Genomic DNA, 27,905 nt, shown 5'->3' with positions numbered 1-27,905 from the left:
TCTCCTATAATGTTTCACAAGATGGGAAAAGACAGAAAGGGGGATCTTCCGCCATTCCTCTTCCTCTTCCTCAGAATCTCTCTAAATCATCCAGAGACCTGGGTCCTCTCCTCTTCAGCTCACCCCACAGGTTTTCAATGACGTCTGGGGACTGAGATTGCCATGGGAGGAGCTTGATTTTGTGTCCGGTCAACCATTTCTGTGTAGATTTGCCCATATGTTTAGGGTCATTGTTTCGCTGAAAGACCCAGTGATGACCCATCTTCAACTTTCAGGCAGAGGGCAACAGATTTTGACTTAAAATGTCCTGGTATTTCAAAGCATTCATGATGCCATGCACCCTAACAAGGTTCCCAGGGCTTTTGGAAGCGAAACATCCCCACAGCATCACTGACCCGCCCCCATACTACGAAGTGGGTATGAGGTGCTTTTCAGCATGCACATCTTTCATGGCACGCCAGACCCACTTCGAGTCACACACAATCCCAGTAGAAGCCCCAATACTGCTTGGCGAACTCCAGACGTTTGCGTTTATGATTGTGAGTGAGCAAAGGTTTTCTCCATCCATGCCTCCCAAACAGCTTGTTGGCGTGTAGACAGCGCATGATGGTTGATTTGGAGACTTTGTGGCCCCGGGATGTTACCATTTGTTCTAATTCTGTAACAGTGAGCTTTGGAGATCTTTTGATTTCTCTTACCATCCTCCTCACTGTGCGTGGTGACAAAGTAAACACGGGTCCCCGTCCAGACTTGTTTACCACTGTTCCAGTTGTTTTGAAGTTCTTAATGATTCCTCTCACAGTGGATATGGGGAGCTGCAGTTGAGTGGCGATGTTCTTGTAGCCTCTGCCTGACCTGTGAAGGTTGACGCGCAACTGCCTCACTTTTATACTGTCTTCCTTTGTCTTTCCCATGTTTAAGAGTGGATAAGAGAAATGGCCTCTGTGTCATGTCATACTTGGAAATTTTACTTTAAATATTTGTCTGAATTTTGTTCACAGATATCGCCAGAATGCACCACAGCCATCCATTTTTTTTACAAAAACTTTCCTGGGGGACCATGCCCCTGGACCCCCCTAGTGCTCGGAATTATATTTTCAGGAATTTACACAAAAGTCCACTTTCATCTCTAATCACAGAGATGCAGCAGGAACACAGCAGCAACATACTAGCACGGTGCTAACAGGGCCCGTTAAAAAAAATAAAAAATAACGGTAAAAATCATTGAGACATGGCAGTAGCACAGTAGCAACACTACTAGCACAGTGCTGATGCTAGCGTAGCGCTAAACAGGGGCTGGTTAAAAATAAACATACCAGTAAAAGTCCCTTCCTCAGCACATATATAGAGCTCGTGCGTCTACATCATAAAATCGTGTGACTTTTGTTTACCCCGCCATATTGCCAGTCTAACAAAGCATTGTTCAATGCTAAGTCGATTGGAGACGACACAAAAATGTCTTACCGCATGACTCCCGGAGTCTTGTCTGATACCGTTAGACATTTAGAAGGTGAAAATAAACAAAGGTAAGTGGAAAAATTAAATTAACTCAGCATAAAGGACCTGAAAAATCTAGAAATCACAATGTATAATTTTTTTTAACAATTTGTGTGATACTGCTGCAAATAAGTATTTGAACACCTGAGGAAAACAATATTAATATTTGATACAGTAGCCTTTGTTTGCAATTACAGAGGTCAAACGTTTCCTGTAGTTGTTCACCAGGTTTGCACACAGTGCAGGAGGGATTTTGGCTCACTCCTCCACACAGATCTTCTGTAGATCAGACAGGTTTCTGGGCTGTCGCTGAGAAACACGGAGTTTCAGCTCCTTCCAAAGATCTTCTATTGGGTTTAAGTCTGGAGACTGGCTAGGCCACGGCAGAACCTTGATATGTTTCTTATAAAGCCACTCCTTGGTTTTCCTGGCTGTGTGCTTTGGTCATTGTCATGTTGAAAGACCCAGCCATGTCCCATTTTTAATGCTGTGACTGAGGGAAAAAGGTTGTTCCCCAAAATCTCACAATCCATGGCCGCGGTCACCCTCTCCTTAATACAGTCCAGTCGTCCTGTCCAATGTGCAAAAAAACACCCCCAAAGCACGATGCTACCACCCCATGCTTCACAGTAGGGATGGTTTTCTTGGGATGGAATTTAAAATTCGTCTTCAAACACGGTTAGTGGAATTATGACCAAAAGGTTCCATTTTGGTCTCATCTGACCACACAATTTTCTCCCATGACTTCTCTGTATCATCCAAATGGTCATTGGAAAACTTAAGACTGGCCTTGACATGTGCTGGTTTAAGCAGGGGAACCTTCCGTACCATGCATGATTTCAAACTATGACGTCTTGGTGTATTACCAACAATCACCTTGGAAATGGTGGTCCCAGCTCTTTTCAGGTTATTGAGACCCCACGAGGTGATATTTTGCATGGGGCTCCACTCCGATTGAGATTGACTGTCATGTTTAGCTTCTTCCATTTTCTAATGATCGCCCCAACCGTGGACGTTTTTTCACCAAGCTGCTTGGCAATTTTTCTGCAGCCCTTTCCAGCCATGTGGAGTTGTACAATTTTGTCTCCGGTGTCTTTGGACAGCTCTTTGGCCATGGCCATGTTACAAGTTTGAGTCTTACTGATTGTATGGGGTGGACAGGTGTCTTTATGCAGCTAACGAGCTCACACAGGCGCATCTGATTCAGGATAATACATGGAGTGAAGGTGGACTTTTAAAGGCGGACTAACAGGTCTTTGAGGGTCGGAATTCTAACTGATAGACAGGTGTTCAAATACAGCTGCATCACACAAATAAATTGTTAAAAAAATCATACATTGTGATTTCTTGATTTTTCTTTAGATTATGTCCCTCACCGTGGACATGCACCTACGATGAAAATTTCAGACACCTCCATAATTTCCAAGTGGCAAAAGTTGCAATATAGCAGGGTGTTCAAATACTTATTGTCTTCACTGTAGTGTTCAATGCAAATATTTAAATAAATGAACCCTGGTTTTACACAAACGCGCATTCATTAACTATGATTGGAAAAGAAAAGAGGACAGAGTCGTCTCCACGGAACGTACACGAAAGCGATTGCGGCCACACTTAACCTCCGCATTATAATTTGAGATTGAGACGAATAATTCCGACCTGAAATGAAGCTTTCGCTACACAGGCGTGTGTGTATTTTGGTTGGGCACCATCCATCCCATTTAATTGCCAAAATCCATCTGTCTTGTCTGTTGTGACAGCACAACAGGTCTCGGGCAATTTGAAAAATCTGCTCTGGCTCAACGCCACCTGCAGTGCAGAACAGCTAGGTTTGACTGGCAATATGGCGCCGTGCAAACTGACGCCACGTGCACGAGCTGTCTTCCACCGGTCTTACTCTTACCTTTTCCGCTCGAGTGCCCCCCCTTGTGGCAGTTGGAAAAAATGCACAAATTACCCGCATAAGCCGCAGGGTTGAAAGCGTGTGCAAAAGTCGCAGTTTATAGGCTGGAAATTTTGGTCATGGGTTGAGAGACCTACTCAACAATTAATTGATTTGTGTCAGGCAGGAAGTAATCTCTCAAGTACCTCTCATACTTTGCTCTTGGAACCAATCCAAAGTAATGTTATGGCGGGCAACCTCAGTGTTTTTCCTTGGGGAAAATATTGTACCGAAAAAATGAATATTGTCAAACTGCAGGTAATTATTAAAGTAAGGTTTGGCAATGGTGATGTCCTTGTTTTATGATGGAGCTCTGTTCAAAAACAAACTACTAAACTGAACTTTCTTTTAAACGGCGCGCGTTAGTTTGATGTTAATATCAATTGAAATTGCCATCGACATGCTAACTTTAGCAGTGGCGATTTCAATGCATACGATGGAACAAAACATAGATGAGTAATATAATAACAGTCACGGGCATTATTTATCCTCTTTGAAGAGTAATATTGCATCCATTTACTGCATTCTAGTCGAAGAAGTCTATTCTTTTTTTCGTCTGCAAGTGCAGAAAGTGCAGGACAATGAATTGGATGCAGTGTTACATCATGAAGCACACAATGTTTAATGCAATGTTTATTGCTTTGTGTGTCCTGCGACTGACTTGTGACCATTTCAGGGTGTAGTCAGACCTCCCTAAATTCCTCCTAAGCCCATATTTTTGTCTCAGTGACCACCAAAGCGGCATTCCCTCGTCTCTCTCCAAGTCTCACAGGCCTGACAGGACACCTTCTTCAATCCCTCAAATTCAGAGCTTTTCATCCTCAGGGAATTTTGTTGACACAAGGCCAGGGTGTCACAAAACAAAAGTCTGCTTTTTTTCCTTTAGATGATAGGCTCAAATACAAGATCCAGTTTGACAACGGCAGTAAGTGCGTCATCTCTTCACACCACATCGCCTTTTGTGTCACATCCGACCTGGAGTACTTGTACGTCGGTGTCCGAGTGGTGGTCGGCCGCAGCGAAGAAGACGTTTTCCGGCCAGGCATTTTGGCAGAGTTGCCGACCAAAAGGAACCAGCAGAGGTATGTTCAATACGTAGTGTGTGTAACCTTTTGAATCGCTGTTAATAACTTTGATATGGTCAATTCTGATTCAACATATTGTTTAGGTTTCTGGTCTTTATTGATGATCAGACACCACTGTACGTCGGACTGCCTCATCTTCACCTGGTGTGCGCACCTTGTAAGTTTGGACAGAGAATTTATTGAAGGGGCAACGCATGCCTATTTTAAAAATAAAATCCATTTAATTGTCATTTTCCATTTACTTTTGAATGCATGGATTATTTAATTTATTCAGTGCCGCTTTCCTTGACCTTTTATCATTCTTGTTCTGTGACAGTGGATGACCCTACAGATGACATAGCCAATACGTCTCACAGGGATTTTGTGAAGGAATATCTAAGGATCTGGCCACACCCCCCCCTCACCCAGTGCAAGAACGGACAAAGCCTTAATGTGGAGCTCAATGGGGTTCAGCACAACTGCGTGGTCCTGCAGCTCGACTGTAGCCTGATGCAGGTCCTCTTTGTGGTCAGTATAATTACATTGGTTTTCTTCTCAGAGGAATGTGAGGCCCACACCAATTGGTTTGTTATTGGGGATAAATGCCGCAAAATGGTGGCAAAGCATTATTTTTGTTTAAATGAAACTCCTCATCTCCCTTCCAGCATAGTTCCTTTAGACCGAGATGTCACAAGATAGCTGCAAAGTAAAACAGTGATAAATATGCTAGCGGATCAGAGCATTCCTTTGCAGGGGCAAGAGGGCGGGCGCATGATTCTCTTGACCAGCGTCTGCAGTGAAACTGTGGTCAGGGCTACAAAGTAATTTATCATTTCAGGCTATATCCATCCTTAGTTCCATTTTCTGTTGGTTACTTTAATGCTGATTAGCTTAAATTCATTTTGACAGATTTCCTTTGTAGTCCACTTATTAATCATATCCCTTTATGTACGCTCGGTCGTTTGCATTTTCTTTGTCCTTCTCTCTTTAGAAACCACAGTACTACACATTTATGGTGAGGACCTGTGCTCAAGGAAAAAATTGGAGAAAAAGTCACAAAATGTTGGCATTTTCTGCGCTGTCAATTTGAAGTAATTTCCTGCTTTTGATACAAAAAAATTAGTTGAAAAAATCTTACTCATTCATTAATTGAAAAAGTATTGATTATTATAGTCATAGTTGGGTTACATTCACACTGCAGGATATGATGTCCAATTTGGGGGCTGGAATGGATTAGACTATTTACATGTAAAATGCGCTTCTACTTGGGAAAAATTCACATTACTAAACAACTTTGAGAATGGATTAATTTTGTAAGTAGAGGTACCACCATATACGAATGGGTACATTTGTGAATCCAAACTGTGAATGTACAAGGATTCACTGTATGACCATGCAGTTTTTGAGGGAATACAATTTTTTTTGTTCATTTTGTGTTGTCATTTTTAGGAAAGTCAACGTAAAGAATGGATCTACAGGGGCTCGTGGCGCTTGGAATATATAGCCAAAATAAAAAAACTTGCAAAAGAACTCTTGTTTGTGGACGATGCAAACGGCATTTCTTGTGTGAGGTGAAGTTACAAGTTCACAGCCATCATATACATTTTTTCATGTTCTACAAGCTTTTCATCAATCACTCATTCCAGAAATACATCAAAGGACAAAGCAAACTGAAAGCTAAACTGTTTCAGTCGTACTTTTGTGCATATTTTTTTGTTTTAAGAATAAAAAAAAGTTTTTTTACTTTTCTCCTTGCTTACTAATTTGACAAAGTTGATTCATTAGTTACACCTTCAGTTTCGTGCAGTGATTTTCAACATTTATGGAGTGAAGGCTCCTATTTTACAATTGGAAAATATCACAGTACACCGACAAATGTCTAAAAAAAGTATATACACAGTACTTGCTGCCGTCTAATAGAAGAGCATTTACCGTATTTGTCGTCACGATGCCTGACTGACATAGGGGAAGCAGAACTGCGACTTACACAACATCGGCGACAAAAGCTGAGCCGGTAGTACATATTGTAATAATGAAGGAACGCACCTGCAATTACTGAATGAGTTTAAAGATGTTACTGTATTATTAAGTGATGAAGTGGTGTTATGGATTATGTTATAACCCAAAATGAATTTCAAAACCAGAAAAATACTGCACAGTTTTCTGGAGGATACATTTGGGATCAACTTTTGAAGTTGTTAATAGTGGAAAAATTAAGTTGAACAATGATTTTAATCAATTTGTTTCAGGAATGAGAGTGCTTAGAGAGGATGCTGTTAATGTGGCATAGCTTGACGCAGCCAACAAACAAGTGCAGGCAGAGATAGATGGGCCTGGCTCAAGTTGGGAGACCAAAAAAAAAAAGCTACTTACTTACTTAAGCCATGTAAATGTCTCCCAGATTGCTCATTTTATGCTATTTAAAAAAATAAAACTGCAGTGGCCCTGCTCCCCTACAACATTTTTCTTGGTGACCTTTTCCGTGCCTTTGGTATATGGGTGGCTGCACCTTTCGTGCAAAAATATCAAATCGGTCATAAGCAACGTAAAAGGCGTCATGAAGGTTTTAGGACTAGTAATACAGAAGCTCTTTTAAAATTGCAACTGCAATTTCTCCTCTTTGGCATTCACTTGTTCAGTGTGCGGGAAGAAGCAAGCCATGAGGCAAGTAAGACTTCACCTTGACAACAAGCCTGGATCAGTGGACGGAGAGAAACCTCAATGTGCTGTAGGACACTTTGTAGTCAATCAGGTGGTGTATTTTGAGAAATTAAAGAGATGTGATGAGTCAGTCACAGATGCCGTTAGCAATGCGTGCTAATATACTGCAGCATCTTGCCACTGACTGGTTGAAAAGAATACAATTGTCACTTTCAATGTTTGCTCGACAACTTACAATGATCATAGAAAAGTTTGTAATCACAAATCCACATAAAACACTTTCAATGCAAAAGCACAAGTTGATAAAGAATATAGAAATCTAGGCTCTTTTACATAAAACCACTTCCAAGTATCTTCAGTCCTCAACTATGGTCATCATTGCACTCAGTTTCAGTTTGCAAGCCAACTCTTCTTCTCTGCTTGCTTTAATTTGCTTCTGAAGGTCCTTCAGTTGCTCAGTCAGTGACAAATGAGACCTCTGGGACCACTTGTCTTCCTTTTGTGGTGGAAATCGGTGCGCTTCCTGGGGAAAAAAATGCCCATAAATACTTTTCTTTAGCAGCAGGGATCATTCATTCTCATTCCTGTAGAAAACGAATGAAACTCTCATCTGTGTTGAGAAGCACGGTCTCAAAATATGAATCAATGTACGCCCTGAGTGGGATAAAATGAGCAGTGTCTGGAGTGGGTCGAATGAACGACGGGGGCAAACCTTAGCTGAAACACCACTTGAAGGCTTGGCCGAGGGTCCGTGCTTCAGAAAAGTGGGCATGGAGAGTAAGATGGAGGACGGGATGAGGAGCGGGGTGGACCAATTGTCCGCACAGTCGCCCCCGTCTAGCCAGCGCTGGAGCTGCTGTGAGCTCCTGGAATAAAAGTACAGTGGCAATTCATATGTACAAAATGAAACAGCTTGAATGAAAAGAGAAATGGCAAACTACTGCACAACTTCTTGTAGATTTTTAAGCATTTAAAATTTTTTTTAGAGTTTGAAGTATGAAGGATCTGCAATTTGTCATGTATAATGCACTTTTACCTCCTAAATTGTCAAAAGGTCCGCATTATACATTGCCATGGAAGAAAATGGAACAGAAAGTTTCACATTTTACATTGTTCGCCGCCATCTAGTTTATGAAAAAGCTGTACGTGTTTCTTCCCAAACTGGCCCTGAAAGCTCGTGGTTAAGAAAAAAGTGTAGTCAATGTTTTCATTCCGATATGTTTTCTGAAAAGAATTGTACATGGGTAATCAAACATCTAAGCACAACTGTCTGTTTCATATTTTATATTGGGATTGTGAATGTCAAAGGATGAGAAGGTAAAAAAAAAAAAAAAAGGATTACATGTACAAATAAAGTCCTTATCTTGCAGAATCGTTCTTGGAAAAAACTAACAAAATACAGATTATTTCATATTTTGATCATATGGGCTTCAATTGTATGCTTTCAACTAATTGCGCAGGAACAGTACCGTCTACTTTGAGCCGTCTCCTCTTGCAAAGTCTGGAACACCTTATGGGTCAGCACCTCTACTGCTTTGGCAGTGTGGGAGATATCCACAGGGGCTTCCTGAGCCTCCAGGGGCTCCAGCACACTTGGGGATAACATTTGCCTGACCAGCGGGCTGGTGGGTGTTGCACAGGCATCTGAAATTGTCCTTTCGAGAGAGAGAAAAATCAATGAGAACACTACAGAGATACTTTAGCTTTAATTTATGTGACCACATGAGAAACATCGTGAACTGCATGTGTAAATGTGAAGAATTGAATTTAAGAATGAAGATTTAGCTAATAACATGACAAAAAGATGAACCAAGATTATTCATTGCACCTGCTTTTTCAAATTGAAAAGTTAAAAGGTGATTTAAAAAAAAAAAAAAAAGCAGAGGCGCAATGCAGTGAAAAAAAAACAAACTTGTGTACCCCTTGTCATCTTGCAGTTTCTCCCTGTGAGTTATTCGAACAGCCTCGATCCAGTCCTTAGGCGGGTGGAAACCCTTTAATGAGTCAGTTAGATAATAAACCAGGATCTCCCCATCTTTTGTCATAGCATCTAATCGAGATAAAAGAAGCTCTATGTTAAGACCACGTTTCGTCTGGGACAACGGGGGGAGAAAATGTAGTTCATCCACCTTCACAGACTGGTGGCGCAGGGAGCTGCCAGTCTCTGAGTTTGTGGTCAATGCAGATGGCAAGCACATCAACCCAAGGGACCTGATGAATGTAGGCGTGAGTATCCTGCCACAAGTCCAAGCTTCGCTTGGAAGCAGAGGTTCTCGTGTGGTGCCCTTTCATTTGGGCACGCTCAAGTAGATTTCCCAGGCGTGACATGAGTAGCGGGTGACTGCCGCGTGTCTTGACTACCTGATTGGCGTAGCGATAGATGACCGAGCACAGCTCAGACCAGGTGTCTACAAGAAAAACAACAAAGAACACATTTAGGGAAATAAACAATGAGTCGGGAGTTGCATGCCCGAGGCAAGTTTCCCCTGGGCGTTTTTGCACGCCACTGCTCCCAACTATGGCGCTCGAAATACGACTGGCTTGGCTTTAAAGACAAATGTCATCTAATGATGAATGATGGAATGCATATAGACGTGAGTCTCAAGCATCTTGTTTTTAAGATTTGGTGTATCTTGCACTCTTTTTTTTGCCGTGTTTGTAACATTAATGTTGCACAAATGGACACACTCAGTATAATTGAAAATTAAAAGCATTCTTTATACTGTGGCACCTCTACTTACAACATTATTTTTTTCCGGATAGATGATATGCGGATCACTTCTGACTAACAACAGACTCCTCGACAGGGGGATGAGGAACCCGATGAAATATTCAAAATGACAGGCCTATAATTTTTCAATTTCTTAACTCTTTTAGAAGTCTTGTGCATGTAGCGTACTCAGGAGGACCCATGCCGGGTGAAGTAACTACTTCAGGGGTGCCTAGACACCAGTGGCCGGTGAGGGGGGAGCTCCTATTTCCTCCCGCACTCACATCCCCACCTGATCCACCTCCGCGTCAGGGCTAACGCCAACCGCGGCAGCTGTGACCGATGCCGGCCTGCACACAGACACATTTAGCACTCTGACTTACGTACGCATATCTTTTGTTACATTCTGAGAGAAGGATTACGTCGTTCCCCCAACTATTATTTTTTTAATAGCTCTATACACATCTACCTGTCATTTAGAACCAACAAAGCTCTTATCCTTTGCACCCGTACAATCCATTTTTCACGACGAACCGGTTCTTTTGGAAATGTATGAAGAGTGAATCCATCCTCCCGCATGTTAGAGGAAAATCCAGCAATACAACGAGCCCCGAATTTTAGCTAAGACCCAGAAAAAACAGCTAATCTCTCCCAGGTACAATAGGTGTAACTACATGACCCCGCCACTGAAAAAAAAAAAACCTCACTTCCTGCTTCTTCTTCAACACAAAGTCTGAGAGAGACTTTCCCTGAGGGGAGATGAAGAAAACGATATACGCCAACATTTAGACTTGCCGTGAAAAAAAACTAATGGGACCATTCCGGATGATTATTTTAGGTTTAAAAACAAAGTTTTATGTTTTAGGTGTCAGTGGCCCTTTAACCTCAACATAATTTGTAAAATATGACTTTCCAACTGCAGTGCTGCTGTTCACTAGCACACTGACCTGTGGTTGCAGGATTCCTCCATTGTGGCAGCTGCAAGCTGAGGACGGTCTTACGCAACCAGGCCAGGTGTGGTCCAGTGTTCCAACCCAGATGTGGAACAAACTCGGCATTCTCAGGCAGGCAGAATTCTCCAGGCGGCCACGAGATTTTGGAGAGGTCCTCCGATGACACCTTGTCGGCAATGTGACTGATGACGGCATTGTAGAGCTGGATGACGGGCGCGGGATTCTGCTGAGGGAAACCAGCGGCGGCACGCGCCTGGCACTGAGCGGAAACCCTGCGACGGAACTCTAGACTCAAGCTGGTCTCTATAAGCTGAGCCAGGGTCTGGCAGGACAGTGGGATGGGTGGAGGTGCACGAGGCAGAAGCCAACGCATCGCAGTGTTGAGCTAAAAAAAAAAACAACAACAAAAAAACGGCAGGGTAGAAGAAGTAATTAGATATATATTTTGCATTCTGTATAGAGATTACATAGCACTGACGAAAGTACTGGCGGTCTTTCGGTGCGTTGAGCAATAAATGAAGATCAGAGACATGACAGTATTGATATGGTATTAATTTGCAAACACAAATTACCTGTTTGGAACCCTGCATATCATTTGTGGTTTCTGGTATGAACAACAACATGTATTCTGATATGAGACCATCCTTTACTAGCACAGGCAGCATCAGGTCTGTAAGGACACCAAGGACAAAAAAAAAATTAAGAAAAATAGTTTAAAGTCAAACATCAATACCTTTTGCCACACATAATATAGAGCGACAGGAAAATCGTCATTTTATACAAATGTGAATCACTTAGTTACCTTCTTCGAGTTTCTGAGCGTTCCAGGGGCCAGAGTCAGAGGCCGGCACCAGAACAACAAGAGGCAGCGGACAGTGCCAGGTGCTGGCTTGCTGCAACTGTTTGAGTTGAAGCAGTGCCGAGAGCAGAGGGATGTCCCGCTCGGGCTCCAAGACAGGCAGCAACATGATCAGTGCACCTGCCCCCTGCAGCTCACAACACTCCTCCATTTTAGATAAGCCATCATCAGTCAGTGGACCTCTGGACGCCTGGAAGACACATCAAAAGGGTCACACATATCACAAAGCATGGATAAGAGAGGAGATGAGGAAAAAGTGCAGCCCAGATCCAGAATCTAGTTTTCAAGAGTCAACAAAATTAGTGTTGTGTAGTATTATGCAAGCTATAACACACTACATAATTTTAAAATACCATAACATGGTCATTTGAAGAATTGCACTTTTTTTTTTTTTTACCCTCAAGTTGACAATCAATGGCGTAAAACACTTGAAATGGAAAACAAAACAAAATGGACAAACCTTGATGCTGACATGGATTTTATGGGTACGGTCTCCATTCTCCTTTATTGTGTTAGACAGGCAGAGGGTCTGCAACGTGCCATCCCGCTCCTCCTCCATGAACTCGGGTCGCTGGCTGCTCCCAAACTTTACCTCTAGCCAATCAGACAAAATCCTGGACAGGAAATGAGACTAGAATATTTAGCCAATACAACTAACATTCAGCACTAACTCAGGGTGTGTTCAGTACCGGAACTAGATTTTTTTTTAAATAGCGGCAGTTATAAAACCACAGAGAATGCACTTTATATAGGCCTTTATTCGTACAAATATTGGAAGTTTCGTCAACTGTGTTAGAATAGGAATTGAATATGATCATTGTATTGGGTTGTTTCAGCTACTTCACGAATGTAATCAGTATTAGCTATGAGTCACTTGACATATACTGTAAATATGATTTTAAAAAATGGAATTGGGTCCTAGCAGGTGAAATGTAAATCCCACCTAAGTTATTTTATGTGTCTAGATTTTTATTTTAGTTATTCATTATTCTTTCTTCTCTTTATTTTCCTTTCTTACGTACTTTATTAAGTTATTATGATGCTTTTGTCATCTTTTGTTACGTTCTGAGAGAAGGGGAATCAATTAAGTTGTCGGACGCAGATGTCTAAACCCTAACCTGTTCGAGAAGTGCCTATTTAAGGATGAAGATGACTGCCGACGGAGTTTCTTATGACCACCGCTGTTCTCGAACAAGTACACATGCACAGGGACGCCACGCTGCCCTGTGCCTTTTGTCTTTTGGACAGTTCCGGAACATTCGCCTACTTGGAACATTTGTTCGACTTTGGCTATACTAAGGGTTATCCTATTTTCTGTTAGTTTGTTCTTGTTTTGTATTGTATTGTGTGTGATTAAATTTTCTTGAGCGTAATACAACTTCATTCTAAATTCACAAGAAACAATTTCTTAACGCAATCGCCATTGTCACAACCGGCTACTCACCTGTCTCCCGAGCTGGCTACACTCTCATCGTCACTAGGTAACAGGACAACAGCTTTCCAGAAGATTTTATCAGGTGGGTTGTCGAGATTTTCCATTACCAGTGTTGGCAGGTCAAGCGGCGCCCATACTAACTCACTGCGACACAAAAAACAATTAAGTAAATCACAATAGTAGGGGGTGGGGTTAGTCACCAGTTTGGGATGAAAAACCACAAGCCATCAGCACAAAATAAATAAAATCATGGCCTACTCAAGAAGGTGCTGATAGAAATACTGGACTCTTATTTGGTGGACTGCCAAATGTTTCATGTTCAACACCCTGAAAATATAAACACATTAATGGACCAATTAGACTCAGTTACTCACAATTCAAGTCAAAGGTGAATACAAAAAAACAAAAAGACAGCTAGTCAATCCAGAGACACAATACCTGGTGCTGGACAGCGATAACCTTCCTGCGTTTCCCAAGTTTACAATTCCACGAGTCATATCCTCAATAGACTGCTGTGCTGGAGCACTTGGAGCCAGCGCCTTCAATTTGAAGCGGGGGTCAACGAAGCAAGGAGCTGCTGGGAAGCCTCTCATCTGTCTCTTCAGCTGCCTGCGCACTGCTACCACATCACGCCACCTGGTTGGACAGATGATGGGACAAAGGATATTATGTGTACCCATTCCCTAATTAGACTGATTACCCCAAGCTCAGACTTTCCCCCCCTACCTTTGGATGTACTTGCGAGCACACTGCAACTCAGCTGCAAAGACTTCTTCGACCAGCAGAGCAAGATCTGCTTCTAAAGTCTCCTCAATAAGACCATTGCAGATATCTTGAGAACATTTAGCAACACATTGCGCTCTCTCATCCATTGCATGTCTGAAAATGATATTTCAGTACAGTCTTCTGTTATTCAACATACAAGCATTATTTCTTTCAACCATCTTATTAAACAACAATAAAATGCAAAAAGTTCAAAGCCATTTGTAATAAAGCAAAACTTACTGGAACACTGTGGTGGCAGTTTCCTTGACAGTCTCCTCTAATACTTCGCGCATAATCTCTGTGTATAAAGAGAGTCTAAAGTTGGCCAAGAAGGCCTCGTGCTCCTCTTTCCTCCTGGAAGAGACAAAGCCATTGATTAATTTGCACTGTGATCACTGCACAAATAAGAATTTTGATTGATGCTGTGAAATCTTAGCCAAAGATTATTACAGTTGAGAAGTAATTATTGTGTATAATTAAGTTCACTCAAATAAGGCCATGCTAAACAAACCTTGCTTCCTCAATCTTGCGCTTCTCTTCAGCAACACGCTCTTGTTCTAGATGGATCTCAGTAGAGGACAATTTTTGCAGCATTTCACCTAAAACCTCATTCAGTATAGATTCAGCTTGTACACTGCTTTCACTGCAGATAGAGTTGGAAAAATCATTTCATCACTGTTAATAATTAAAATTTACTTAGAAAAATGTAGAAGACAGTTTTATTTAGGATTTAAAGACATTTTCAGTCAGCAATCATTACCACACATATGCATGACTGATTAAACGAACTTACACGAGAGCTGTTGTGGCATAAGTGGCTCCATCAGCAGCTACCTCGCTTGCAGACATCTCAAGCATTTCGTCGATCAAACAGTCCACTTCAGCCATGATTTCCTGCGGGGGGGGGGGGGGGGGGAAGGAGGAAACAAAACAATTGTACCAAACGTGGTGTCTTCAACAAAGATAGTGATGATCTGAGCAGGATGTGAGCGGAGGAAATGCAAAACAACTCATCCCCACCTCATCGCTGAATGCTGGCTGAGGTTCAGGTTCGGATGCTAGTGACGGTGCTTTGACAGGTGAAGACAGTGGTGTACTTTGGAATAGTTGCCGGGCTCCACTTTGGAGCGCCAAACTGTTTAACAATTCACTAGACTCGGTCTTTTCTGGAACGACTTGTCTCTGCCCAAAAACGTTGGGAACATCAGGATGCCTGACTGGCGAACCTTGTGTTTGCAACTGCACTGTGGGTGGGGCCTTAACCTCAACCTTGGCAGCAACGGCTTAAAAAAAGAAAAGAAAAATGTTAATGACATAGTATGAGGAAAAAGATTCCACTATACAGGCAAATCTCAACCTAGAAAAGTGTCAAAAGGTTAATTTAGTTAGGTAGTTCTATTCAAAGAGTGGAACTGGTGTTATAGATGCACTATATACAGAGTGAAATGTTGATGATTTCTTTTTATTTATATGTATAATGTTATAATTTTGATAAGAGTTTATAGCTATTCATACTAATATTTTTATCTCATAATTACAATTAAATGCATGATTGTTATAATTAATGGATTAGTGTGACAGAACACCTTTAAATGGATTGGGTGCAGGTTCAGCCAGAGGGCCTTCTCCTCTGTACTTGTTCTGGGAGTCAAAGCTGCAGACAGGTATGTGCTGGGGAGGAGCAGGGAGGGGACCACCATACACAACTTCACCAGTCAATGTTGTTTTTTTAGCCTGAATGATCGCTGACTTCTTCTGGGACAGTAGCTCTGGCTCCTGATAGGCTATCCGATTCAGATCGACCACACTGTCAACAAAGGTTTAAGACAGTCTGTCAAGTACAGAGCAATCTACAGTACTGTTAATTCCATGGTGATTTACAGTACATGTGATCACCAAAGATGATTCTGATAATGTACAGTGACAAGAAAAGGTCTACACACATCTGTTTAAATGCCAGGTTTTTACAACTTGGGGAAAAAAAAAAAAAACAAGACCAAGATCAGAAATTTTTTTTTTTTTTTTCAAAGCTTGACTGTGAGCTGTAATTTGAACTCAATTGAAAAATAAAGTATTTAAGGAGACAAATGAAAAACTAACAATAATATGGCCGCATTACACACCCAAAACTATATGTTTTAAAAAAAAAAAAAAAAAAAAAAAAAAAAAAAAATCAACCTTGTTTAGATTGAACAATAATACTGTACACGTTCCCACCTGTTGAGGAGATTTCAAGTATGATTTTTGCAAAGCATAGGAATTGGATATTGGGCATTGAAACATAAGACTTCCGGCACCCTCACCCATAGCCCAGATATCTAAAGAATGAAGATTGTTGTCACATGTACCAGAACTCCCGTGACCCAAGTGAGGATAAGTGGCTCAGATAATGGATGGATGGAATAAATAGTCCTTGCTTGATAGAAATTCCTGCATTTCCTTCAATGTAGCTGTCGGCCTCTTGACAGCATCCCTGACCTCTATGAAATCTTACCTTTTCATCAATTTTTGAGGTACCCATGTGTCGTGTTGTTGGTAATGTCACTGTTCCATATTTTTTCAATTTGATTCTATTGTCACTGGATTCCGCGGTATAGTTAAAGCCTACAAAATTCCTTTGTGCCCCTCTCATGACAATTACCGACGATTTTAAAATCTGAAATTTATTTTGGGTCTAACAGTGGTGTGTGTTTGCTGAATCCAATTTTACCTGAATTTTGATCCAATTGGTTAATTTTAAACAAATCCCCATTCATAGAAGGGAGTATACACTTGTGCAACCTTATCTCAGTTGTTTATTTCTATGTGCCCTTTTTTAAAAGAATACCGTTTTTTTTTTCATTAAGTTGTGAAGGTCGTAGGTCACATTAATTATTGTTGGTCCAAGGTTTCTTTTATAAAAGAAATTAGATTTTGTAGATATTCATATTTCTAAACGTAGTACAAAGAAAACCATTGACACTCACCCCTCGCTGACATTGAGGCTGAATTGCTGGATGAAGTGAGTTGCTTCTTTAGCACTGCAGAACATCAACATCCGAACAACATCCTCTAGTGGAAAAGAAGTTGCCCGTGGACCCACAGTGTGAGCAATTGTCAAGGTTTTTAATGCCTTTGCTCTGACCTATAAAAACACACACACACTGGGGTTTGAATAAAACAATAGTGGTACCTTGACTTATGAATGTCATTTTTTTTCAGTGACCAAGCTTGCACCTCATTTTACTCATTTCAACAAAACAGCCTAATTTAAACCTTTATTTTTCCCCTTCATTTTTCATTTTGGTTATCCAAGAAAACCACTTTGCTGAGATTAAAAATCTCTTTTACATGAATATACTGCTTAGGACAGACAACAAATATGAAACAGGTTTGACAGGCTAAAACATTTTACAGGGATGAGAATGACCAATTTGGAAAAACACTGAAAATGTCTGTCGATGGGGAGAGGGGCGTTTGAGTTCCCTCCTGGATATTTTTTGCTCCTATGGGAACACAGAGGGCACAGCACTTTGCCAAGAATGTCCACTTTTTGTATGTGTTCGGTTAGACATGTTAATACCGTTTTCGGTCATATCTGCACTTTTTTCAAGCCATGCCCGTCTGAAACAGTTTTTGATTCCAGCATCCTTGTCAATTGCCCTTGCTCGATCTTCATCCTTTTTTTCCTAACACTTTCGCCATCGTAAAACTTTGAACACACTGTCGCTCAGTTTGCGCTATCTAAGTCCCACATGCCATTACTTGACTAACAAGTTACACTGCGATTTCTGAGAACCGAGAACACATGTACATGGCAATGGTGAAACTCAATTAACCACTAACACGATTGAATCGTTATACTGTATAACTCTGTTGTCCAATCGAGTAATCTGCCGCAAACAAGTTTTAATATTTATGTCGCAAAATGCAAATATTTACACTATCGAGCAAGTTAGAACGGCATATGATAGTCGTGCTTGTGCTAGCACTAAGCTGAACTTGCAGCTCGGAGCCCACCATCGAGAGGCAGGCGCACGATACCCTACCCCCTGAAATTTTCTCAAAGGATTTGCGCTTATCTCGAGAATGATCATTTTGGTCTGAAAAAGTCGGAAATCCGCTGATCGGCGGAAAATCCTTATCCCTGATTTTAACCAACCAAACTCTTTAAAAACCCAATGAAATGAAGCTTCGACAGCCTGATGTTTCAAACCTCCAAGCTGCTTAAAAGTCCTTTAAAAGTGAAACCAGATCCTACAGGTTCAGATGTAGCTCAAGATTGTTCCATGAGGAAAGAGCTTGATATTAATAAAAAAAATTCCCCAGGTCAGTATGGACCTTAGGTACAATTTAAACCGTGAGGGCCTGGGATCAAGTTCCATAACTGCCAGATTATTTTCTGCAGTATGAGGGGTGCAATACCCAAGGTGGTTTATAATGTTGAAGTCTGCGGGTCTACAAATTTGGCCATGCTACATGTGCATAAGCACACAATGATGATGAAATGAAAACCACCAGGATAAATTGTGTCTAATTCACACATGCTTTTAATCTAAGCATGAATATTGCAATCAATGTGACTAATGTGGAGGATAAAGAGGAGTGGTCCAAGGACCGAACCCTGAAGAATACCACTTGTTACAGTGATGGATGTGATACCATGTGGATGTACGCATTGTATTCTGTGAGAAAAGTAATTAACAAATCAGCCAACAGTTTACGATCAGAGAAACCAAAACTGACAGGTCTCGCTTTGCAAAACGTATAGTCTACTGTAACAAATGTTTTTTATGTCATTCAAAAGGGCTACACAATACAGTTTATTATTAAGTATCAAAATTAGAACTGAATGTTATTGATTTAATAAATTGTCTTTTTTTTCTTCCTTACCTGATTGAAATATCTGTGGAGGAGGCAACTAGCCAGGTAAGATGCTCTTGTCACCAGCTTGAAGAAACGAACAAAGTTGTTGTTGTTGAGTGCGGCAAATGCCTCCACTGCGAAACACACTTCGGGGGAGTTGCGCACTACATCACGGAACTGTTGGACCTCACTGTACATACAAAAAAGAAAAAGTTGTTCAATACAGTTTACTGAATCCATGTTGTATTTGCGCAAGTGTGACTTTGCACGCTGACCGGAGGATGTCCCCATCATTGAGCTTCAGCAACACACTGTACTGGCGGAACTCGGCCTCGCAGGGGCAGTAGATTTGACGGTCCATCAGGTCCTCATACATTTCTTTTAGGGTCTGCAGGCATTTTGTCAAGTTCTCGTTGTTGATCTTAACGTCAAAAACAGACATTGGCTCTTCGCAGAGATGGTGTGCGCAATGCAAGTGGAATCGTGTGCATTTCTCTATCAGTGAGACTGTGAGGGGGCAGCACAGATGCTGCTGGGTGATGTCCTGTGGTAAAAGAGGAAAACGGGCCAGTGTTATCTACAAGAACCATAACTTATACAGTTAACAATACTATGTTACAAGAGCCTTAATAACTTGTAATTGCATCACGTCAAACATTTTAAACATCTCTATTCAGGAATTTAAAGAGGGTGGAGGGATTTATCATCACATTTTGTAAATTCATTTCTGCCCGCCACGTCAGCAAATCCGTATCAGTTCCTACCTTTCGGATGCCACGGGTCCTGTTCCAAAGAAAATCATACCAATCCCGCAAGGTGTCGTGACCCTGGTCCATGATCTGAGTGACCAGATAGTCCATGGTCATGCTGAGTACTGGCAAGGGGCGTAACTCATGGGGAAGGGGCTCCTCCTGGTCAGCCGATGAACGACTATACTCTTTAATGGCTGCTGCATGATCCACCTAGACGTGTCAGAAATGTATTTTCCTTTTTTCAATCGTATTCAACATTACTATACAGTGTTCCTCCATTACATAACGAAAATATGTGACGAATAGATGCGGTATTAATATACCTATGCATTATATGTAACATACTTTTGCAACCATAAGATGGACTTAAAAGTCTTAAATTTTCTCCAAAACGGACAGCCTATCTTATGTGGAGAATTACAGTATGACTTGTCCAAAGAAGTACACTTGAACACACTGGTTACATTAAATATCTTGTCTTTGTGCCTTATTCAATTAAATATATGTTGAAAATTATTTGCAGATGATATTCTGTTTTTGTTTAACACACGAGCCCAATGTCATTGAAATATGGTTTGTCTAATAGTACGTAACATTTGTTGATGTAAACACATTTATGATGAGCACAGTTCATATACTGTACTACAAATGTACTCCAAATAATATGACAGCTATGATTATAAAAAAAATAATGTAAACACTACCATCTCTGTGTCAGGGAGGACTTCATATAAGTTGAGCTGATTCCTTGTTTCCCTCATGTATCTCTCCTTCTCTGGACACATGTCAGGGCATGTTCCTACAAACACCTTAGAGAGGTCCATGTCCATACTTTTGGGTCGACCTAACCGCCATAAGGAGCATGTTTGTGACCCTTGAGGTTCAGTGACCTACATAAATGGTGAAACCGAAGCTAATAACAGGCTGGTGAAAATTATAGCCATACCGTGCCGCAGAATTTTGTCCCTCTGCTCTAGAAGGCGGTACTTGTCCTCGGATGTCTCAGCTACTATGCCGATAAGGGGGATGAGGCACTCGGAGCTCTGAGTCATCATGACATTTTCTTTCTGAAGTTCAGAGTCAAACTGGAGTGTCTTGCATATTGGCTTCTTCACTGGTGAGCTATCAAACATGCAGAATATCAGACTAAGTTGTGTTGGAAAGACAGAGTAACTATAAGGATGCTCCAACAAAGTACAGTCACATTCCTAAAGCATTGGTACTTATTACTAAAAGTCACAAGAAGTACAAACACAACCTTCATTAACTGCCAGTTTAGGGGGACTGAACATGGTGAATTGCATTGTCTTTAACAGTCACTGTGATTTGACAGGCGTGTATGCCCCCGCGCGCCATCGCACTCGCAAATCTGCAGAGCCGAGCACGAAAAATCACGCGTGTAAAATTTTTTACAAGTAGAAATATATAGGTATTGAAAGATGTCACTTATTTTGTGTAGTCTTGACCAGTGGTCTCTCTAGGCTGCGACACTGCGCACTAGTCGTACACTCTCAACGCACATGAAAACTGATCCAGCGCAGGGAAACACAGCCTGACATCTTTTTTTTTGTTTTCATTTTTAACACAGAAACACAAGGTCTCTAACACTGCTGCTCAGCCTACTTCTAATTCCAAGTTTACCTGACACCGCCCCTCTCCCTCCGCTCTTAAATGGTTACACTCATAATTACAAACAGAACACACACCCGCAACTTTATATCTGCGGGCATGACTGGTGGACCACACCCGTAACTTTATATCTGCGGGCGTGACTTACCACACCCGTACATTTTTCAAATGTGACTTCTTTTAAATTGATTTCAACAATTAACTTTGAACACTTTTGACTGACACTGAAAGAAAGGGATTGATTGATTTAATAATATGTTAATATTTATAATTGTAGTTACCTCAACTGCATTCTAATGAGAGCGGTTTTCGACGCTGATAGGTAGGTTGGTAAATGGGATCTAATGAAGGGAACCAAATATTTGAAAAAGCTCTTTGTTATGATGTAATGCAGTGCTATGTCAAACTAAAATCATCAACAAAATGGTTTTAACAACTTTCTGGGAGTCTCAATCAAAACTAAGTATTATTATATTTTTAGATAGAACATTTTTTTTACCGCTCTTGCCTTGGATATCATTATGTATATCATGCACGGTGCCATAACGTTGTAGGTGGTTGCTAACAAGTACATTTCCAAAAGATTCACTTACCACGTACCACTTGTGGGACATCTAACTTCAAAAGAGACACTACTTGACTGTAACTACCTGCTATAATAATGGATTTATTGGCTGGTACCTCCGGCAGAAGGTACTGCTGAGTACGGGTCTTCTGAGAGGAGATGAAACCTTGAAATTTGGAATTTCCTCACTTTTTCCCTCATCCTCCTCTTTTCGTACCACAGGTCTAGTGTTTTTTCCCCCTGGACTTGATGCACCTTGTAAACAGATAAAATCATGCTAGAATGAAGTGAGAAGAAAATAAAACATTAAATAAACAAAGTTGTGAGTAAATACTTTAATGCTGGAGTCACCAACAAGGGGTTCGCGGGCACCAGGTACCCCCCTAAAGGACCACATGAGTTGCCTGTTGGGGCAGACCAGCAATAGTGATAGCTCACCAGTGATGTCACAGTGCGTTTTCCCATGAATATTGTGAAAGTTAAAATTTTCTAAATATTCATAATTATTAATCATACAGTTAAAGGTAATTTGACCAAATTGTTACTTGAGAATTGGTAGCTTTTGCATTAATCAGTACCAAAGAAGTACCTCATTCTAAAAAAAGTTGGTGACTCCTACTTTAAAGACTGCTAAGCACAATTCTAGCTTTTGAGTAGAGGAACTTATACATTAAAATTCAGAACATATCAATGAACTGACTTGTCATATTGGCTTGACTCGCAGATTGCTTCTTTCTCTGCCACAAGAGGAGGAGTTCATGACGATGCAGGAGTTTCCCTCTCTTCTTAGCTTTGCTTGCAGAACCCTGGAAAAACATTTTTTAAGAAGACAAAAAGGTTACTAAATGTATGACAGTCAAAACACTAGTAGTCTGAATGGGTCACTGATTATAACTGTTAGCAGAGAAATGAAAAATCATCATCTGCAGTCATTTCCAATGTGAGTTGCAAGTCAATATAGAGGTGAAGAAAAATACTTTTACCAAGAGTAAATTTTGAAAAAGAAACTCATAAGGAATATGTGACATTGATTGAACTCACATGGTTGTCGAATTGTACGATGGCTGTGTTCCGAGCGGGCCGGCAGCAGACCCTGCAGACTTTGCCGAAACGAGAAAAATGCTTCTGGATGATGTCCCTTTTGTTGAGCGCCGGAGGTACATTCCTACACTGAATAATCGTGCAGTCAGTGGGAGACGTTCCGCTGAGGCTATCCAAGCTCTCGTTTCGTTCAGCAGCTCTCACTAGTGTTTTGGTTTTAGCCATCAGTTCTTGGAGGTGTTGTATATCTATAATGAGATGAGTGGGGGTGTTATGGGCACAGTGCATCCATCTATCCATCCATGCATCTATTTATCGAACAGCCCATATCAGCAACATTCCCGCAACATGATCAAACAAGTTGTCAAAAAACATTTAGGCTGGTTAGGCGCATTCCCATGCACACTCGAGGATCCTGCTGAGGGTCTAGCCCTGTTCCATGGCCAGGACAAAAAACATATTGATAACTTTCTGATAGACCCTCCTCTCCAGAAGCCATGTACAGACTTACCAGAGCAGCTCAGAAGTATGATCCCCCGGTCTTTCAATTTAAAGTTACTGAACCCAATTAGATTTCGATGTGATGTTGCAGAGGCGTGTCAACCATGACAACCCATAATATTCAAAAGATTCAGGAACTCCTGGCAGATCTCCTCAATCCTTGGAGCATTGCCACCAAGGAGCTTTTTAACTATTTCAACCCCAGAGATAAGGGGCTGCTTCCTCCTGGGAAGGTCTGTTGGTAGAATTGATGAGATCTTTGAAGCATTCGGCCCATTGACTCACAAAGTCCCGAGTTGAGGTAAGCAACCACAACCCCCACTGTGGACAAGGTTTCTCTCTCCTGAGATGACAGATGGTTGACGCCAATTTCCTCAAAGGTGTTCTGAAGCCCTTTTCCATGGCTTCACCAAACTCTTCCCACACCCGGGATTTTGACTAAGGGATCACCAAACCTGCATTCCAGTTTATCAGCCAGTACCAAACACCTGGGTTCTGAGCCCCACTGGCCAAAGCCATCAGGAATTGACGGCATCCCTTATTGCTAGTATTTACCTCCTGCTGATTGCCACCATGACAGGCACCAACCATCTTAAGGCCACAGCTCTGATCGACCACCTTAACAGTGAACGTGTGGAACATATTCCACTTTGATTCAATGACCCCTGGCTCCCCTGGGACCAGGATGAAGTTCAGCAGGAGGTGGGAGTTGAAACTCCTTCTGACAAGGGACTCTGGCAGACGTTCCCTCACAATATGTATGGGTCTGCAAGGCTTAACTGATATCTTTCTCACTTATTGACGAAACTCAAAAACACAAAAGTCCAATCACAGAACAACGGCCGAGTTCTGATCAGGGGAGGCTGTTCTTATCAAACACGCCACTCCAGGTCTCACTATCCTTACTCACGTGAGCGTTGAAGTCATCCAGCAAAACAAGGGAGTACCCTGTGGGAGTACTCTCCAGCACACTATCCAAGGATTCTCTGTACTCTGAACAGTTGTCTGGAGCATAGGCATAAACAACATTTAGGACAGCCCGCCATCCCGCAAAGGTGGAAGAATGACAACCTTTTATATACTGGGGTCAACGTACAGTCACTGAGCCAGGTGGTCGGGGGGGCAATGAGGATAGGGACACCTGCTGAGCACATCTTACTATGGGCAACTCTACAGTGGACGATAGCCCAACCCCTCTAGAAAAGACTGGTACCAGAGCCCAAGCTGTGTGCTGAGGTCAGACTGTCCACGTGTAATTTCTTGACATTGGACAACAACTCGGGCTCTGTCCCTGCCAAAGAGGTAACATTACAAGTGTTGCAGCTGGAGCTCGGATCGCCAAGGTCCCCACCTTTGGCCGCCGCCCAGGTCACACAGCGCTCAACCCAATTGGCCTCTCCCACAGGCGGTGAGCCCATGGGAAGGGTAGGGGCACAGTGGAAATTTGAAAAAGACTCATACAACCTCCCCAAACGCCCAATCTCTACTCTGCCAGTTTATCTTGACTTCAAATTTTCTTGTAATTAGATAGCATTTTACGATTAGAAACTGTGAAAAGAAATGTTTAAAAAAAAAAAAAAAAAAAAAAAAACAAGAGTACTGTATTTTCTGCCATGTAAACTTAATATTAAAAGAGAACAATTAACCCATTCGTGGGCGTGTCCCATTTTTGGGACATCATGAATTTCAAGCATTATATCCTTCAGTATATCAAAATATTTAAGTGTTTTAATCTGAAGCCATAATTTGGTATCAGTAGAGGATAACTCATCGGTCAAAGTTAGCAGTTAGATTTTTGGGACGAGATTATAAATTAACTAAGTTATCATAATTTAACCATAAACGAAAAATAATAGTTATTTCCTTGATTGTGGGCTGTTAGGAGACTTTTATCTCAATAAGGCAAAAAATTGCCACCCTGCGCATGAATGGGTTAATTGATAACACTATGATAATGTTCCTCAGGGTTAGAGTTAGTTAATGGGGTTAATGTTGTGAAGATTAATAATGTGTTAAACAACTAAAAGTTATCTGGTTTAGTGAATTTATCCATAGTACATCATTTTTTCGGCGGTGCACATTGGGGTTGTGGATGAGCTGGAACCTATCGTTCCCTTTGTTACAAAGTGTACGGTTGGTCATCAGCTAATTGCATAAACAACCATACTCAGTGAGTATACACATCTATGAACAATTTGGGTCATCAGTTAACCTCGGATGTATGTTTTAGGAATGTGGGAGGAAGCTGAGGTACATGGAGAAAACCCACGCAAGCACTGGGAGAACATGCGAACTTCACACATAAAAAAAGCCTCAAACGAGGTTAAAACCTAGAACCTTTGAACTGTTTTAACTACTTGCCACATGAGCTCAGTGTATTTATGTGTTTTCCTGCTCTTACTCATTAGATTAAATAGATTGGATTCATGATGAGTATAAAAAAAGTCAATGTGGCAATATAAGGCTCATTTTCATATAATACAATTCCTGAAAAAGCCCACTGGACTACCTCAAATTGTAAACTTCCATTTTTAGTGTTTTTATTGCTCCTGGTACAATTACACTACTACTGGTACACCTTACACATCTGTGAATCTATCAACAGAATGTCTCTTGTTCTTGTTACTTCGTTGTTTGTTGTGAATGTTGTACCAGGGCAGCACCAACTGTCGGAGAAAAATTCCTTGTGTGATTTTACACATTTAGCCAATAAAGCTGATTCTAATTCTTATATGAAAATACAGGGTTCCCGCGCCGCTTCAAGCCTCACGTTTTGCGCCTTCGGTTCTTTGCGAGTTTTTAATAAATAAATTCAATAAATAACGAAAAAAAATACAGTCAGATCAACATATTGCGGAAAGACGTTGATGGCAATGTGACTGGTTCCCGGCGCGACATTGATCAATGAGAGCATGAGTGGATTTATCCCAGCCTCACCCAGCAACTTCCCTTGTCCCACCCATTTCCTTGTTTTGCCTGTGTGTGAAATCTCACCTGACTGTTCATCTTTATCCAGTACCTCAGGGTTCAGAGTTTGCACTGGTGATGTGGTAGCAGTCAGCTGTTCAAGCAGTACTTTGGAACGCTCGCTTGTCAAGTCCTCTTCCTGTGGTTTCTGTTGCAGAGACTCCTTTGCATCTTGTCTAACTGTATTGGCTGCAGCTTTTCGCAGTCCACTTAGTGCTCTGCTGAATAACCCTGCTGGAGGACAAGACCTCATCAGAGGCCTCTTTGGTAACTGTCTTGGTGAAGCGGTTTCTGAGGTTTCATCTTCCTCTGCAACAGCTTCGAGAGCAGCACTGGACACAGTTGTTCCAGGTTCTTCTTTCCGCTTCGTACCTTTTCTAAATTGTGCAAAAACATTTGTGTCACCCTCCTTGGATATTTTATTGTCTAAAGTAGACTCTGCTTTAGCTTTCTTGTCAATGAAAGCAGAGGGTTGAACAATACCATTCCCTCCAAAAAGTTGTACGGTTTGGGGTTGGAGGGTTTTGGTTGAAAAACTGAAAGTGGATGGTGTTTTGGGATGGGTGATAGGTGCAGTGGTGTTGGAACTAGAGGGTGCAGCAGGTTGGGAAAATGTGAACTGCAGCGCGCTAGAGCGGCCACTGTTATTGACGGTTGTTAGTGGGTGGTTTTGGACTGGAAGGGACGGAGCAGCAGCAGGCTGAGAGAAACTGAAACCCAGTGACGCAGACTTTGCTCCAGGGAAGTCAGTGGTGGTGCTGCTACTAGCAGCAGTGCTGAAATGTAGCATTTCTGTAGTGGTGCCAAAAGGTAAGCTGGACAATGAAGTGGTTTGAGAGTTGGAGGGCTCAGGACTGCCACTGTAGATGGGTTTGAAAAGTACTTCACTGGCTGGCTTGAAAATGAATTCTGATCCAAATCCTCTGACCTGGGTCTGGGTTGTACCAAACACACTACCGGCAACAGTTGTAGGTGGTGGTTGTCCAAATACAGAATGTCCAAAACCTATCTGCTGAGGTGACCCGAAGGAAGTTGCAGAGCCAGAGGCCATTTGGGTGTTTCGAAATCCTGGAGCCTGCTGTCCAAAGCCTGTGAGCTTTTGTCCAAAACTTGGGTCCTGACCAAATGCATGTGTCTTTCCAAAAGCTGAACTCTGGCTTGGTCCACTAACTGATCCAAAAGCTGGTGGAGCACTGCTACCAAAGCCCGACTTGCTGGCTCCCATCGTAAAAGCTGGCGTGTGGCTGGGAAGCGTTGAGGTTTGTAATGATTGCTGCCCAAATGAAGGGCCCTGTCCAAACATGGCAGTCCCGGGCAGTTTTGAGGCCGAGGGTAAGCTAAACGCTGATGACTGAAAATTGCCCACATTCTGATGTACACTGATAGGGTGTTGTTGTCCAAACGACTGAAACAAATTGGCGTTAGTATTGCTCGTCACTTGGAAACCTAAATCCTGTGGACTTCCAAATGACTTTGATGGATTCATGTCGCGAGAAATAATGTCCAAATTGCTGGGAAAAACTCCAGACGCCTTAAAAGAAGGACGCAGCTTCAAACGACCAGAACAAAGTTACGAAAGCAATTAGCATATATCGCCATCGCATATATAAATAAACGCAGCAAATATCGTATCATGGACATGCAGTTATGATACTGTCGAAAAATCCACAAGACAAAAACTACTCACAATGCTGCATTAACTCTGTTAACGCTACATACAAA

General features: G+C 41.7%; 2 protein-coding genes across 4 annotated transcripts in view; one reads left to right on the top strand and one right to left on the bottom strand.

The window, feature by feature from the left end:
• The window catches only part of LOC133503093 (histone-lysine N-methyltransferase SETDB1-B-like), a 15,470-nt gene extending 4,512 nt beyond the window's left edge, over nucleotides 1–10,958 (top strand). For 2 of the 3 annotated variants that reach the window (XM_061824380.1, XM_061824308.1), the window contains exons 6-9: nucleotides 4,323–4,518; nucleotides 4,605–4,678; nucleotides 4,838–5,028; nucleotides 5,950–6,248. In XM_061824380.1, coding sequence (XP_061680364.1) covers nucleotides 4,323–4,518; nucleotides 4,605–4,678; nucleotides 4,838–5,028; nucleotides 5,950–6,075 — 587 coding nt within the window. In that variant the 3' untranslated portion in view covers nucleotides 6,076–6,248. Of the gene's footprint in view, nucleotides 1–4,322; nucleotides 4,519–4,604; nucleotides 4,679–4,837; nucleotides 5,029–5,949; nucleotides 6,249–10,830 lie in introns of those variants that run through there. The other variant, XM_061824469.1, reaches the window with a different exon arrangement.
• mcm3ap (minichromosome maintenance complex component 3 associated protein) lies at nucleotides 6,623–27,905 on the bottom strand. Its single transcript, XM_061823809.1, has 28 exons — nucleotides 26,211–27,905; nucleotides 22,716–22,963; nucleotides 22,375–22,480; nucleotides 21,791–21,929; nucleotides 20,427–20,602; nucleotides 20,185–20,324; nucleotides 19,493–19,690; nucleotides 19,004–19,272; nucleotides 18,756–18,918; nucleotides 16,850–17,007; nucleotides 15,470–15,690; nucleotides 14,904–15,166; nucleotides 14,677–14,777; nucleotides 14,395–14,526; nucleotides 14,124–14,237; nucleotides 13,845–13,997; nucleotides 13,557–13,754; nucleotides 13,377–13,445; nucleotides 13,128–13,262; nucleotides 12,144–12,297; nucleotides 11,627–11,873; nucleotides 11,397–11,494; nucleotides 10,819–11,209; nucleotides 9,291–9,569; nucleotides 9,082–9,211; nucleotides 8,631–8,816; nucleotides 7,874–8,027; nucleotides 6,623–7,684 (listed from the first exon to the last, which is right to left on the bottom strand). The coding sequence occupies exons 1-28, from the start codon at nucleotides 27,667–27,669 to the stop codon at nucleotides 7,517–7,519; spliced, it is 6,249 nt and encodes a 2,082-aa protein (XP_061679793.1). The 5' UTR covers nucleotides 27,670–27,905; the 3' UTR covers nucleotides 6,623–7,516.

This window comes from Syngnathoides biaculeatus, chromosome 1 (genome assembly GCF_019802595.1).
Source record: "Syngnathoides biaculeatus isolate LvHL_M chromosome 1, ASM1980259v1, whole genome shotgun sequence".
NCBI lineage: Eukaryota > Metazoa > Chordata > Actinopteri > Syngnathiformes > Syngnathidae > Syngnathoides > Syngnathoides biaculeatus.
This window is presented reverse-complemented; position numbering and strand designations above follow the sequence as displayed.

Coding starts and splice junctions, on each gene's coding strand:
- mcm3ap (XM_061823809.1), bottom strand. CDS start 27,669: ATGAATCCATCAAAGTCATTTGGAAGTCCACAGGATTTAGGTTTCCAA. Junction 14,778..14,903: donor AGCCAGCATTCAGCGATGAG/GTGGGGATGAGT, acceptor CCCCCCCCGCAG/GAAATCATGGCTGAAGTGGA. Junction 14,527..14,676: donor TATGCCACAACAGCTCTCGT/GTAAGTTCGTTT, acceptor CTCTATCTGCAG/TGAAAGCAGTGTACAAGCTG.